This window comes from Neolamprologus multifasciatus, unplaced genomic scaffold, assembly GCF_963576455.1.
Source record: "Neolamprologus multifasciatus unplaced genomic scaffold, fNeoMul1.2 chr03_unloc_1, whole genome shotgun sequence".
NCBI classification, from domain to species: Eukaryota; Metazoa; Chordata; class Actinopteri; order Cichliformes; family Cichlidae; genus Neolamprologus; species Neolamprologus multifasciatus.
In genome coordinates, this window is record NW_028181971.1 from 979,217 (window position 1) to 995,527 (window position 16,311).

Below are 16,311 nucleotides of genomic sequence, written 5' to 3' on the forward strand. Positions count from 1 at the left end.
ATCTTTTTCAGATGTTCTTATTTTAAGGTCTGGTTTGTGTCTCATCTTTATTGCAATCCCCAATGTCTCTCTGTTTTTCAAATATAAATCTGTTACCTCGGTGTGGCCAGAACAACATGGTGAACCCAAAATACAGACAAAGGTGAAGGAACTTGTGGGGGATTAGAAATATATTTTACTGCTATTGTTAATAATCATCATCATTACCATTGCATTAATAATACAATCTGCAGTATTGATATTGCATTCAGATGTTTAAACATATTGGTACCCAATTAGCCTTTATTACAGGTGCAGTTATAACCACGTTAAACTGTTGAGTTGAATCTATAATCTTAAATGCTTTTGAATGCTTTTTATAATCTTAAATGTGCATGTGCTGTCTGGTGGAAAAGGTTACAAGTTGAAACTGAGTGCAGTTCATGATGACACACACAAACACACAGTAGACTTTATCTCATTGATAGGTGAGAGGTTAATCATGTTTGCTTGTAACTCTAAAATTGTCTCTGTAAAAGAGGAACAGTTTGGTTTTCCAGACGGGAAGTGAAAGTCAGATGACAGGAAGCATCTGCTGTGGAGACGGAGACAATGTTATTTTAAACTGTGCTAAGTCATTGTGGTTTTGAAACCTATGTATGAACTGTATCTGAGTGACGTTTAGGGGTGTAGTAAATTTAAGCCCAGAAGGTATAAAACACCTGCTTATGCTCTGTAAGTTGGGGATCGGCGCTGTCTGCGTACAGCAGGCGGTCTTCCCACGCGTGTCATTAAAATCATCGTTTGACTCCACCTGGCCGGACCAGTGTTGTTATTATGGAAGTAGATTACCTCCTCTACCCCTCCTCAATATGAACCTAACAAACTGAATATTACTAGACGTGAAGGCTTTATTTACACACAAGAACTTGACACTTGGAATTTTTAACATGAACTGTGAACTATGGCGGAAGTCAAGTACTTGAAGCTGTGAGCATGAAGTGGGCTCTATGGTAGGTTTCCAGAAATGTGTCTTGGTTGATGGTAATCTGAGTCACTGTAACAGAGGAAGAGCAGTATCAGAAAGATCACTGGTGGAGGTTACAGTAAGTGAACGAGGTTATCTTCAATGTCTTACTTGGGGTTTCTGTAGCTCAGGAGGTAAAGCTGGTCTGATCTGACCTACTGATCGGAAGGTTGGTGGTTCGATCCCTGGCTCCTCCAGTCTGCATGTCAAGTATCCTTGGGCAAGATACTAACCCCAACTTGCTCTGATGCATCCATCAGAGTATGAATGTGTGTGAATGTACTTAGAAAGCACTAAGTACAGATAAAGGGTTTGTGAGAATGGGTGTGATTGGGTGGATGTGGCATGTTGTATAGAGCGCTTTGAGTACTCCGGGAGAGTAGAAAAACTTTATATAGGAATCAGTCCATTTACCATTTACTTGTCAGCAGTTGGAAAGCAACTTGGGGAAGGCAGGTGGTGAGGTCTGGGTGAGTACTTGTTAGCTTTGAATCCAGGCAAAGTGGTCCAGTAAGTCTAAGAGATGAAAGGCATTAATGTGGCTGTGAGTGAATCAAGAAGATCAGCATCCAGGAAAACGTGACTGAACTGCAAGGGTGAGTAGATGATCCGAGGATTAGGAGGTTAGCAGAGTTATTGAGAGTGCTGATGTTATATTCAGCCTAGTAGATTACTGTCAGGTGTGGACAATGGACAGGCTGACCAGGCTTCACCCAAAGGCAGAAACCAGAGTCTAGTGGGAAACCACAGCCGCTCACACAGACCATGATAGCAGCATGACCCCCCCCCCCCCCCCCCCCCCCCAAATCATTCTCTTTCACTTGGCATCATTTACCTGCCCCATCTCCAATTTCTGATGTGTCCACCTTTACAATGATTACTGTGATCAGGGTGAACCAAAAAGGTGCCGTGGTGAACAGATACTTCAGTTTGGTGAATGCAGTTTCAGCTTTGGGGGACCAGATGCATGTTGAGACTTGAGTGGTGCAGCTACCTGACTATAGTTGCAAATGAACCGTGTATAAAAATTTGCTATTCCCAAAACCCATTGGAGATGCTTCTGGAATCAACAATGGGTACAAGGGGAAGGCCACTCTGTGAAAGCTTTCAGTTTTGCCAGATCTGTCTTCACCGCCCCCTTGCCAAAATGTAACTGAAAAAAGTTATTGATGAGGAATGGAATTCACACTTTTCTGCTTTGACATAAGGTTTATTCTCCAGCAAATGTTGGAAAAATAGCATGGACATGAGACTGATGTTCCTCGCAGGTTTTGGGAAAAATGAGGATATCATCCAGATACACCAATACAAACCTGTCAAGGAAGTCCCGGAGGACATCGTTAACTAATCTTGAAACATTGCGGGAGCATTAGTTAACCCAGGCGGCATGACCAAATACTCATAGTCCCCCAATGGCATGTTTAAAACGGTCTTCCACTTGTCTGCCTGATTGATCTGGAAAAAGTGATAAGCGTTGCGGAGGTGGGGTTTTGTAAACCCTGTAGCGCTGTGAAATGGCCTGAAAGCAGAGCTAATGAGGTAATAGGTACTTATTCTTGATGGTAATATCACTGAGGCCACTGAAGTAAATGCATGGCCAGAGAGAGCCATCCTTTTTCCCCACAAAAAAGAAGTTCCAACTTGAGATGACAATCGTTGGATTATGCCTGCACCGAGGGATTTCTTAATGTACTTTTCCATAGCCGCACACTCAGGTCTAGACAGGTTATGCAGCCAGCTCGAAGGCCGGGTGGAGCCAGAGAGTAGTTCTATGGTACAGTCATGTGGTCTGTGAGGTGGCAGTGAAAGCGCTTTACTTTTGCTAAATACTTCCTGAAGATCATGACATTTGGTGGGCACAGAGGAGAGATCTAAAACAGTCTCAGTGTTGGTTGATGGTTCCACAGGTTACGGTGGATGGGCGGAAACAAGGCAATTTGAATGACAGAACAGACTCTAACTGATTACCCTCTGACCTGACCAGTCTAAGTGTGGGTTATGTAATTCTAGCCAAGGAAACACGAGTATGAGTGGTTTGTGAGGTGCATGAAAAGCAAAAAAGGTGTTTTCTTGTGATTGCCAGGGGTGACAGGCTCTATGCGGTGAGTTATGTGAGGGGACACTCGGTTATTTAATGACTTAGTGGGAATGGGCGGATTAAGGGCGCATAGAGGGATGTTTAACTGTCTCGCTAACTCAGACTCAATGAGGTTCTGATTGAACAAGAGCCTGAAAGGCCTGGTTAACTAGCACAGAGACTTGGAGTTGCAATCTGGGTTTTTTTTTGTTTGTGTGAGTATCCTCCACCCTTATCCCTGAACTTACCAGTGGGCAGACCCTGGTGTGGAATCGAAAACAGACAGGTTCATCGCGAGAAGCAAGCTGATCTTTCATGGTTTGATTTAATGACTGAAAAAATACAGCGGACAGTGGTTAGCACTGGCCGCACAGCAAGAAGGTCCTGAGCAAAAGTCTTTACAAACTCAACCAGGGAATCATCATGCGAGCAGAAAGAAAGAGGATGAGCAGATAGGTAAGCAAGAGAAACCCGCCAGCGTCCCAGGTTTCCAGAGAAGGTTCAGGTTCCAGGTACCTGAAATGGGATGTAATTCAATTCAATTCAATTTTATTTATATAGCGCCAAATCACAACAACAGTCGCCTCAATGCACTTTATATTGTACAGTAGATCGTACAGTAATAGATACAGAGAAAAATCCAACAATCATATGACCCCCTATGAGCAAGCACTTTGGCGACAGTGGGAAGGAAAAACTCCCTTTTAACAGTAAGAAATGTTTGGTGTCAAAGTCAAAGCACAGATCCATCCAGTCTCTGTATTTCAGCTTATTTTCTTTATACACACATTTAATAGGAAGAGATTCGGACAGCTAGTGTTTACCTGACATTACCTGCGTACCTCACAGTTTGCAGGTAATGGGCATAATAATTACTGAACAGAGACGTCCTGCTGTGAACTTTGTAGCTGTGGATCTAAAATGTAAAAATACATCTGAGAAGATTTCTAATCATGATTTTATGAGCCCCCACAGTTTGATTCTGTTCATCTGGACGTAGCGTTCTCAGCGGGAGAAACGTTTTGTCACTCATCAAGGTGACTTCTTCAGGCTCAGCTGACTGCAGCTTTCCCCAATCTTATAAAAAGTACATCTGCATAATGACTGAAACCTAATGGTCAAGGAACTGACCTCCCAGCCTATTGTTCCTTCAGTGGGCTGGTTTAAGTCATTATGCAAATGTCCTTTTTTATAGGGTTGGAAACCTGCAGTCAGCTGAGACTGAAGAAGTCACCTGGATGAGTGACGAAACGTTTCTCCCACTGAAAGCGCTACGTCCAGATGAACAGAATCAACTTTTGGGATTTACTAACCTGGGTGATTGAGCATGCATCAAGACGAGTTTTTATGAGGTTTACAGTTTCTTATAATTTCTAAACCAGAAGGTGGAGGAGATGGAGCTCATGATAACTGGCTACTGCCCTTCAGTTTGCTTTATGAAATCATCCAATCAAAATAAAGTTGGCCCTTAGGGAGAGAGGGGCGTTAAAGGGGAATGAGCCAAAGCAGCTTTTAGACAGAAAATGAAACGAGAGTCTGCACCAAGTCCAGGATGTGATACATTATTTATAACTACATTTACAGTAATACACATATTAGAATTAATAAAGTGACCAGCAGTACTGTAGTAACTGTAATACTGGAGTACTCACAGGCCTGTGCCAGCACACACTGAACTACTGTCACTAAATTAAGCTGCTCTTCACTGGTTTCCATTTACATACATTGGAATAATTGTGTTTAATTTGAAATATTTTTCTTCTGTTACACTTAAATTCTTGAACTTTTTTTATTTAATTGTGCATTGTAGTGTACTCATTTGTACACATTTGATTACTTATGTTCAACATATAAAGAGATTTTATTTGATAATAAATATTATTGTTTTGTTGTTGTTGTTATTTTTTCAGGCTGAGCAGCTGTAACCTGTCAGAGAGAGGCTGTGAACATTTGTTGTCAGTTGTCAGCTCCCAGTCCTGTAGTCTGAGAGAGCTGGACCTGAGCACCAACAGCCTGAAGGCTTCAGCAGTAAAGCTTCTGTCTGCTGCAGTGGAGAGTCCTCACACCAAACTGAATATTCTGAGGTCTGACCGATTTGTATTCTTTTTTCTTTTGTTTGTTTTGTTTTGTTTTTAACTGAGAAAATAAATCCAGCAATTTAAACAGTAAAGGTAAACTTGATCAATTTACTGTTGTTTCGTACCACATCTGCTCAGCATAAAACAACAAGGATTCTTAAAATATAAGATTAGTTATTGCACCCTGATTACACTTTAACATCAGTCTTTGTTCATGTTTTCATTTTCAGACTCAACGTCTGTGAACTTTTAGCGGACAACTGTGAAGCTGTGTCCTCAATGCTCAGCTCTCAGTCCTCTACTCTGACAGAGCTGGACCTGAGTATCAAAAATGTGCAGGATTCAGGAGTGAAGTTTCTGTCTGCTGGACTACAAAGTTTAAACTGTAAACTAAATACTCTGAGGTCAGATTTTTCTTCCCTCTTTATTTATAAAGTTTTGCACATGTAATTTGACATATCAGGCCCAATAAAGCAAGTACCAACCGATATAAAGACATATATCAAAACAAATTAGGCCATTAAGATTAGGATGATAACAATAAAACAGAAAAAAGAAAAAGGAAAAAAGGAAGAAAAACAAAAAAAACAACAACCCACACACAGAAAACAACAAAAAAACAAACAAACAAACTAATAATTAAAAAAACAAATTAACTCCCTCCCAAAACCATAACAAAAGGGAACCCTGTGGTACAAAAGTTTAGTCTGTTGTAAGTGTTTTCAATGAGTTAAAGTAAATGATAAAAGGCTGCCACATCTGTGAGAACTTATTAACATTTCTTCTGAGTCTAAATTTTATTTTCTCCATTTTTAAAAAGAACATAACATCTTCCAGCCAACGTGATCAGGCTGGAGAGTGAGGAGCTTTCCAGGACAGCAAAATTCAACGCCGTGCCAGCAGTGAAGTGAAAGCGATAATATCCAGTTGCTTACGACTAAGGTTTAGGGTGGCGTCCTCAGAAACACCAAAAATGGCAACTAGTGGACATGGTTTGAGAGTAACGCTCAAAACATGAGAGAGCACTTCAGAGTAAAAAGTCCAGTATAATTGAAGTGACGCGCAGGCAAAAAACATATGACTTAAATCACAGGGGGAGGTGTTGCATCTGTTGCACAGGTCAGGTATGCTGGGGTATATTTTAGATAATCTAGATGTTGAGAAGTGTAATCTGTATACCGTCTTAAACTGAATAAGGGAGAGTCTTGCACATGAGGCTGAAGAATGAATTCTGTCAATTACTTTGTCCCAGTAACCTTCAACAAACTGAAGACCCAGTTCCTGTTCCCAACTCGAGGCAATTTTCTTGGTTGAGTAATTGCCCGATGCCATAATTAAAGTATATATTTGTGATATTAGAGCCTTACTGTGAGGCTTCAACTGGAATAAGTCTTCCCACCAAGGCTTGAGAGGTTGACTTGGAAACTCTGGTAAGATAGAAGATGCACAGTGTCTTATTTGAAAGTAGCGGAACAAATGATACGAGGGCAAATTATACAAAGAACAAAGTTCACTAAAGCTGAGAAAAATGTTATCTTTGAAGAAGTCATAAAAACATTTGATACCTTTTCTTGCCCATATACGGAAAGAGGAGTCTACCAGGGATGGGGGGAAGAGGTGGTTGTTGCAGATTGGGGTCAGAGCAGAAGCAGAGACAGAATTGAAGTGACGCCGGAATTGATACCATATTTTTAGAGAGCCAATTTGAACAGGGTTGTCTGTGAATCGTAACAGGGAGACAGGAAGGGATGAAAATAATAGTGCTGGGAGTGAGGAAGAGAAACATGATTGAGCCTCAAGGCAACACCAAGAAGCCTGAGGATTAGTCAGCCAATAGGTATACTTCTGAATGTTGGCTGCCCAATAATAAAACATCAAGTTGGGCAGAGCAAGACCCCCACTGAGCTTACCCTGTTGTAATGAGGTCATACTAATCCTGGGGGTCTTATTTGCCCATATAAATGATGAAATCATTCGATTCACAGATTTGAAAAAGGACTTAGGTAGAAACAATGGGATACACTGAAAAATATAGAGGAATTTAGGTAGAATATTCATTTTTATAATATTAATCCTGCCAAGAAGTGATACAGGAAGATTTGCCCACCTTTGAAAAGCCAACCTTACATAGGTCAGCAAAGGGTTAAGATTTGCTGTTCGCAAAGCTTTAAATGAACTGGTAATATGCACTCCTAGATATCTAAAACCTGAAGATGCTAAATGGAAATTAAAATCTGTCTGTCTAAGCTCTTTTGCAGCTGGGTTTATAGGAAAACATTCACTTTTTTGTATATTAATCTTGTACCCAGAGAAAGAGCCAAAACTCAGAAGTATTTTCATTACAGAGGATAAATGAATTGTTGGATTTGTAACATATAGTAATAAGTCATCTGCATACAGAGCAACCCTATATTCCGTACCACCACGAATAACCCCTTGAAACAGAGGCGAAGTTCTGAGAGTCACAGAAAGAGGCTCTATTGCTAAAGTGAAAAGTAAAAGTGAGAGTGGGCAACCTTGATTTGTACCACGTGATTCACATTATTAGTACAAACAGATGCCAGTGGCGTAGTATATAAAAGGTGAATCCAAGATATAAAACTGTCACCAAAACCAAATTTCCTCAAGACTGCAAAAAGATACTCCCATTCCACTCGATCGAATGCTTTTTCAGCATCCAATGAGATCACCACCTCAGGGACGGTGCTATGATTTTTGGAGTATATTATATTAAGAAGGGACCGTATATTAAAAAAGGAATGTCCTCCTTTAATAAAGCCTGTCTGTTCGTCTGATATAATAGAAGGGAGAACTCTTTCCAAACGGGTTGCTAGCAGTTTGGATAAGATTTTAAAGTCTACATTAAGAAGGCTTATTGGTCGATAGGAGCCACAACAGGTAGGATCCTTTCCCTCTTTATGCAGTAATGAGATAGAAGCCTGTCTTAGTGTCTGAGGGAGAGAGCCGCATTTCAGTGACTCCTCAAAAACCGACAGCAGCAAAGGGGCCAGTTTTAAGTGGAATTTTTTATAAAATTCGGCAGGGAACCCATTGGGACCAGGGGACTTTCCAGACTGTAAGGATGTGATTGATGATATAACCTCATCCAAAGTGAGTGGTGCATCAATTTCTGCTGCTGTTGAGGTTGTAATTGTAGGGGTATCCAGTTTGTTAAGAAACTGGTTCATATCTATAGAATTAGAGGGGAACTCTGATGTATACAGAGAACTATAAAATGACTTAAAAATTGAGTTGATTTCCGTTGGATCAGAAGTCAAAGTTCCCGATTCATTTCTAATTTGCAAAATTTGGCAAGATGCCGATTGGTGACGTAGCTGGTGGGCTAGCAGACGAGAGGCTTTATCACCATGTTCATAATAGTTGCCACGGGACCGTAATAACTATTGCTCTGCATCATGGGTCGACAGGAGACTGAACTCCGATTGCAGGTTAAGACGCTGCTTATATATTTCAGGTGAGGGAGTTTGAGCGTGTTGCCGGTCTAGAGCTTGAATTTTGGCAGAAAGTTCATTTTGCTTAGCTTTCTTTGATTTAGATAGGTGAGATAAATAGGAAATTATTTGGCCCCTGAGGTATGCTTTAAGAGTTTTCCATAGCAGAGAATTTGAGATATCCTCAGACTCATTCGTAGTTAAGAAGTTATCAATTGCAGATGAGATATAGTCACAGAAAGCTGAATCAGACAAAAGAAGAGAGTTCAACCTCCATGGGTGCTGAGGTCTATAGCCAGGAGACAAAGCCATATCCAGGACTAATGGAGCATGATCAGATATAACAATCGGGAGATATTCAGAGTTGCAAGCCTTAGAAGCCATGGAGCCATGTATAAAAAAGTAATCGATCCGAGAATATGTGTAATGAACATTTGAAAAAAAGGAATATTCTCTGGCTTGGGGATTAAAAAACCTCCAAGGATCAATGTATCCATTTTGGGTCATAAAGTGTGAGAAAGCCCTGGACATAGCAGATGATGCTTTAGAGCCAGTGGCAGATTTGTCTAAAGCTGGGTCAATAACGCAGTTTAAATCACCTCCGAATATCAGGAGGTGTGTATTTAAGTCAGGAATCATCCTCAAAAGATTATTAGCAAACAGAGCGTTATCAAAGTTTGGGGCATAGACGTTCACTAAAACCACTGGGTTATTCATGAGGGTCCCTACAACAATAAGATATCGTCCATTTTTGTCAGCAATCAATTTAGTGAGAGAAAAATGTATCTCATTCCTAATTAAAATTGCCACTCCTCTGGCTCGAATATCAAAGTTTGAGTGAAACATATGACCGATCCATGAAGGTTTAAGTCTTTTATGATCTTCGACTCGCAAATGAGTCTCCTGGAGAAAAGCTACATCTGCACTGAGATGTTTTAAGTGGCTGAGAACCCGAGATCTCTTTACCGGACCGTTCAAGTCTTTCACATTCCAAGACAAGAATCTAATAGTACTATTGTTAGTGCTATAACTAGCCATATATATGTTTTACTGAAATCTGGTGACAATGACAAGATGACCGTACATGGGAGGGGACAAGAGAAAACAAAACAAAAAACCCCAAAACAAAAAAAAAACAAAACAAAACAAAAAAAAAACAAACAAACCCACATACAACCAAAGCAAACAAACACAGGAACAATAACTCGGGGCCATAGTTCCCCCCACCCCACCCACTAGGTCCCCTTTCTGAACTAAGGTGACCGCAGTATATTCCCAACAACTTCAACCTCCTAGCCCAAACTCCTGCTACATAGAAACTCCATATAACCTTAACTTTAAAGTACTAAGTGTATATCCCAGTATAAGTCGAACCTTCTAGGGATCAGTGAACATTAATTCAAAATATTACAGAAGAAACATAAGAACCAAGTGTTAAAACGGTGACAACTAGTATACCATGAAGTAACAGAAACATGTAGTGCTTGCCTGCCTTCTCTGTAATCGTCCGATTGCCTGTAAGTCAACAAGGATTCAAGTCACTTTACTCGCAGCTGTCAGTCACTGTGGCCTTTGAGCTTCAGCCTCGTTCCTCAAGCCCAGCCTCAAGATATTTTGTTTTTTAAAATGAACCAATTTAACATTTTATTCAAGGCTTCCGGTTCCGGCGCTCGTGGGGATGGCAACCTAGTAAGAGAGCTCTCGACCGAAACTTATTAAAACTGCCCCAAGTTAATCAATACACTATCTAAGTGCACATAAAGAGGAAAAAGGGGCCTAAATGACGTCCAGAAAGAACAAAAGAGCTAAGAAGTTAATGTTCGAAAACGTGGAAGATGACAACGTGCAGCTAACAGAAGGGGCTAACGTTAGCCCCTATGGGGCTAGCCGGGGCCACTCTCCCACTCCTAGCCGCGAGGATTCTGGGACAGAAGATGAGGATGACCCAGCAAGTGTGACGCTGATACTGAAAAAACTGAGAGGCATTGGGAAAGAGGTGAAAGAATTTCGAAAAGACACGAAAGCACAACTGCTGGAAATAAGGGGTGAGTTGGATAAAGCCAATGTGCGGCTTAACGATGTGGAAACCAGGGTTGCTGAACACAAAGAAAAGCTCCAGAACACAGACGAGATTTTGTCTGAGATACTAACAATGCAGGAAAAGTTTCAAACAAAACTAACATCACTGGAGGCTTACTCGAGGAGGGAGTCGCTCAGACTGTACGGGGTGCCGGAGGGAGCAGAACCGGGAGCTCCATCTATGGCCCACTTTGTGGAGAAGCTACTCCGGGAGAATCTCGCCATCCCACCATCAACACCGTTACAAATTCAGAGAGCACACAGAGTGTTATCGTTACTCCCTCCAGACGGCTCCCAACCCAGATCGATCCTGGTAAAATTCTTGTGCTTCACGGTTAAAGAAAAAGTGCTGAGGCTCGCTTGGCAAAAGAAAGGTTTTATGATGAATTCCAGCAAGAATTCGAATTCGACCACGATTTCCCTCCTGAGATCATGGCTTTGAGGAAGGAGTATGCAGAGGCACAAAAGGTCCTAAAAGAGAAGAATGTACGGTTTAGGACCCTCTACTCAGCGCGCCTTAAGGTTTTTTTTGAAGAAGGAGCGAAAACCTACAACACGGTGGAGGAGGCAACAGCTGACCTGGCAAGTCGGGGCCTGCCGGTAAAGGTGATTACACCACCGGCAACCCCCAGAGAAAAACTACAAAGAGGCCCGCTGTGGCGGGGAGTTGGTGATCGGCGTCCGCGTCAGATCCGAGGAGCTGCGGGATATAGAGAGAAGCTGCAAGTATATACAGACGTGAAGAGAACTAATTTAATGTTATGTATTAGCTATGGACAACATGGTGAATTATGGTTACTGTCGAGCTAAAATGGGTGGGGCTTCTCGTGCTGTGAGTGCCATCGCAGTGGAAGGCCCCCTAACTCAGGGAGTAATAAGGGGTTTCCCTTCAAGTTGTGAGGGTGTCAGTGGAAGTGCTCCACTGTCAGAAGCCAGCTTAGGAGCTTTCAAGCTCCAGTTATGTTCAAATGTTTTCAGTTCATTCCTGACTTTGTTCACTTTTTACTGTTTTAAGAGGGGGTTGCCTGCTGCTATTGAGTTTATGCGCTGTGGTAATTTAATATATCTTTATGGGAAGTGAGTCTTGTGGGCAAGGGTGTAGATTTGGTTGTGGCATTAGTGGGGACGGATGGTTCAACCATCAACCCCTGCCCCGTTTCTAATTTTTTCCTTTTTGTTTTTGCTTCCTGATTTAAAAAAAAAGGGAGAAATATACTTGCCTACATATGCTATTCTACATGCTTTTAAACCATTTAAAATTACAATTCATAGTTTTATATCTGAATTATATAATGTTAAATTACTATTAAACCAATGACTTTAGGCTTTAGTTTACTTCAGCCATATTCCATATAAATCAGGTATCGTACAAAAGTAAAAATAGCTTCAAATACAGTCATGACAATAAAAGAATATGACTTTAAGGACTTAACAACATTACTTCAGTTATAGTACACCAACATCTCTGACACATTAGCACTAAGGGAACACTGAATGATCTGGTGGGTTTTGTCCATAAAACTACTCATCTAAGATTACCACAAAGTAAAAGATCTCTCAGCAACATTATGCAACATTTTAGGCACTACTGCCCTCTATCAGATCAGTGAGCTGGGATGTTTTATTCTAAACATGAACTACTGTTACAGCAACAGACATGGACTACATGCCCACACAACAAACACATGCCTGCTCCTCTCGTTAGCTGAAATGAACTGCTGGCATATTTGTTTTACATCTATACTGTCCAGTCTCTCCTGGTGGACATGGCATCACATTATTCATGGTTACATACAATTTTAGACTGATGTGGAACAAGCCTAGCACCTACTTGCCAACCTTGAGACCTCAGAATTAGGGACACATTCAAAGGGGCTGGGGGGATATACATGTACATATATATACAAAAAACTTGAATCTTACAGTGTTTATTTATCGGATAAAATAAGTTAAATGTCACCGTTATTATTGTCCGGCCGGAAACAGGCCGGGGGTGTCCAAATTAAGAGGTTGCGTCCACCTGAGGATCCGGCCTTTGTGGTCTAAGTGGGCCGGGTCCTCCGAAAGCCGGGTAGACCGGAAATGAGCGACTGTGAAATTGGACGGTCTAGCCTTCAGAATTACGTCACCTGCCATCTGCTCCTTGCTGTCTAAAATATAACCGGACGCTGGCGTAGATGGTCGAATAAACTGCTGTTTTCACACAGCAGTTTATTCAGCTGTGTGAGAACCCGGAGGAATCCTCCCGAGGGATTAGTAAAGTTTTATTTAATCTAATTTAATCTAATAACTTTAATCTCAGCCAAAATGATTTACTCACCAACAAATAAAACACAACTAAAGCACTGAAAAAGGCCAAACAATAACATGTTTAAGTTATTTGACGTTTACACAGCCACATTCTCGCCTGAAAATGTGTTAAAAGTTTATTTTGCGACCCAGAAAGAGTAATAAGAGTAATATTAAAACTAAGTAGCTGCAGTAATAGTAGCCATTGTTGGAAACTGGAATTGGCTGGGCCAGTCTGGGAAATGGTTTTCAGTTTTGTTGTCCGGGTGGAAAATAGGGAGAAATTGGGGGGAGAATGGTCGCCTTCAGACTTGACCCTAAACTAGACTCCTCCACCCCGACCAACCAGGTAACAGCACTTACTAGAAAAGTCAATTCATGGTAGAGATGGGGATAATAGATGTATGGAGGGATTGCTACGCATCTACCAGAGATTTCACTCATTACTCTGGTTCATTTAAAGTGTATGCAAGGCTGGACTACTTTTTCATGTTTAAAGTTGAAAGGTTTAGGGTCAGGGACTGTGACATATTAACAAGAGATCTATCTGACCACAGTCCTATCTCTCTATCTTTGCAGGTGGCTAGGAAAAAACGTACCACACTGTGGAAATTTAACTTGCACCTGCCTAATGATCCTGCCATAGTTTCCAAATTAAAGGTAGACATTAAAGAATTTCTAGATGTTAATGACACAGGGGAGGTATCTCCAACTATTCTTTGGGATACGCTCAAAGCGGTAATGAGAGGTAAATTAATTTCTATTGCCTCCAACTTAAAGAGAATTAAAGGGCAAAAATTAGCAGATCTACAGGCAAATTTAAAGTTGAAAGAACAGGAAGACATAAACACCACAAATCCTACTGTAAAGCAGGATATCAGGAAAATACAGGGTGAAATTAATGATATTTACACCCAGGAGGCCCAAAATAACTTTTTTTGAGGCAGAAATACTATGAGACAGGAGGGAAATCTGCAAAATATCTGGCACATAAATTACGCAAACAACTAAAGGAAAGTACGATATACCAAATCAAGGACCCCAAGACTAATATTCTGCAAACAAAATTAGAAGACATTCAGAAATGTTTTGAGACCTTCTATAGGGAGCTGTACTCACAGCCCAATGCTACGGAGGAGAATTGTATTGATGCCTTTCTTAGCTCTCTAGAATTACCTTCACTCCCCGTCTCTCAAAATGAGTTTCTAACACATCCCAATTTTAGTGGAAGAAATTAATGCAGCTCTTTCCAGATTAAAACCAGGTAAGGCAGTTGGGCCGGACGGGTTCTGTACAGAATGGTGTACGTCAGTTTAATGCTGGGTGGTGCTGCAATAGTAGCTATCCTCGGTCAGAAGGAGAGGCTGACATCCAGGGATTAGATTACCACAGGTGAAGTTTATTGGCGGTCAGATGGATGGTACAGGGGGGTATGGCATACAGTAGGAGGATGTGGAGAGGTGATATGGTGGGGTTTCTATGATTAAGAACAGGGTATGCATTACAACATGAATACAGATTAAAGATTAAGAAAACTGGCAACAAATTCCTCCACTACAAATCAAAAACAATTAAATAACTGAGCTGCCATAGCTATTGCTAACTAGCACATATGCTAAAACCAATACACATGAGTAGCAGGGTAAACATCTTAAGCATGGAACATTAACTCACGTTTATGTGACGCACACCATCCCCAAGAAATACAGGATGGGCTTTTTGCTTCCCTTCCCAGCAGCTCTCTCCTCAATCGTTAGCCCAGGAACAAACGAAGACCATCTAGCTCAGACGTCCCATGAATCCCATTACTGCCCAGAGGCTGCTGAGTAATGTAGTTCACACTAACACAGGCTTTTCTACAGGTTCAGTTCTCAGTGGTATTGCACCCTGAGGACAGATCTAGTCCCCACATTGCTGAAGTCATTTAACTATCCTACAGGAGGGAGAAATCCCACCCTTCTGGAGGGAGGCAACTACTTCAGTTATCCCAAAAGAGGGGAACGATAAACGATAATGTTGAAACTATCGACCAGTGTCCTTAACTTGGATTACAAAATATTTACTTCTATTCTTGCTCGTAGACTGGAGAAGTTGCTACCTGACCTCATGGATTTAGATCAGACTGGTTTCATTCACTATAGACAAACAACTGAAAATTTTAGGAGAATATTACACATCTCTACTCAAATACAAAAGAACAAAACTCAATCAATAATAGGAAGCTTGGACGCTGAGAAAGCCTTCGACTCTGTCAGATGGGTATTTCTGTATAAGGTTCTGGGGAAGTTTGGCTTTCAAGACAAGTTTATTAGAGTAATCCAAGGTCTGTATGCTCGACCCTCAGCCCGTAATAAGGTAAATGATGATTTGTATAAGCCCTTTATTCTGGAACGTGGCTGTAGCCAGGGTTGTGCAATCTTGCTACTTCTCTTTGATTTATTCATAGAAACATTAGGCCAAGCGATTAGACAAAATCATAACTTTATCGGTGTTGCGCTGTCAGGAGTTGAACATAAAGTGGTAATGTTTGCTGATGATGTACTGGTCTGCCTGGGGGAGCCAGAGAGGTCTTTTAGTGAGTTGATGTCTACTTTAAGTGATTTGGGGAAGTTATCTGGTTATAAGGTCAATATTTCAAAAACACATGTGATGACTTTATATTATACAGCTTCTGCAGCTTTACGTAGGGAATTTAAAGTAAATTGGGATAATGAGAAAATTAATTACCTGGGAATATATTTGACTGCAGACCTTTTGGGGCTCTTTCAGGCAAACTATGAGCCGATATCTGCAAGTATAAAAGCTGATTTGCACAGATGGAATCTGGTCCCCTTCTTGAGTCTCAGCTCCCGGGTAACCGCAATCAAGACGAACACGCTCCCCTGACTGCTTTATCTTTTTAGAAACTTGCCAATAGAAGTGAGCGATTACCAATTTATTGAGTGGGACAAATGGATCTCCAGATTTATCTGGCAGGGCTGAAAGCCAAGGATTAAATATGCTACCCTCCAGCTCCCCAAGGAAAATGGAGGATTGGGTCTCCCCTGCCTCAGGAATTACTATTATGCCGCTCAAACAAACTCTCTTATATTGGTGCAACGAAACACACACGGCTAGGTGGAAGGAACTGGAGTCCAACCTGTTGGACCGATTCCTCCTACAAGCTGTAATGGCAGATAAGGGTCTAATGTGCCGGCTGGAAAATCTGTGGAACCCCTGGTTAACCCACACCCTCCAAGTTTGGCAGAAGGTAATCAACATCTGTGGGATACACAAAATGCTAAAAATTTTCAGGTGGTTTGCTTTCGACTCGGATTTTATTCCAAACAG

At 41.3% G+C, this 16,311-nt stretch overlaps 1 protein-coding gene across 7 annotated transcripts in view; it reads left to right on the forward strand.

The window, feature by feature from the left end:
- LOC146490521 (protein NLRC3-like) overlaps positions 1 to 16,311 on the forward strand; it is a 170,905-nt gene that overhangs the window by 129,856 nt on the left and 24,738 nt on the right. For all 7 annotated transcript variants that reach the window (XR_014872701.1, XM_085153064.1, XM_085153059.1 and 4 more), the window contains 2 exons: positions 4,994 to 5,167; positions 5,392 to 5,565. Coding sequence is in view for 6 of the 7 variants with exons in the window: in XM_085153064.1 (XP_085009190.1) it covers positions 4,994 to 5,167; positions 5,392 to 5,565 (348 nt within the window). In the remaining variant the exon portion in view is untranslated. The remainder of the gene's footprint in view (positions 1 to 4,993; positions 5,168 to 5,391; positions 5,566 to 16,311) is intronic.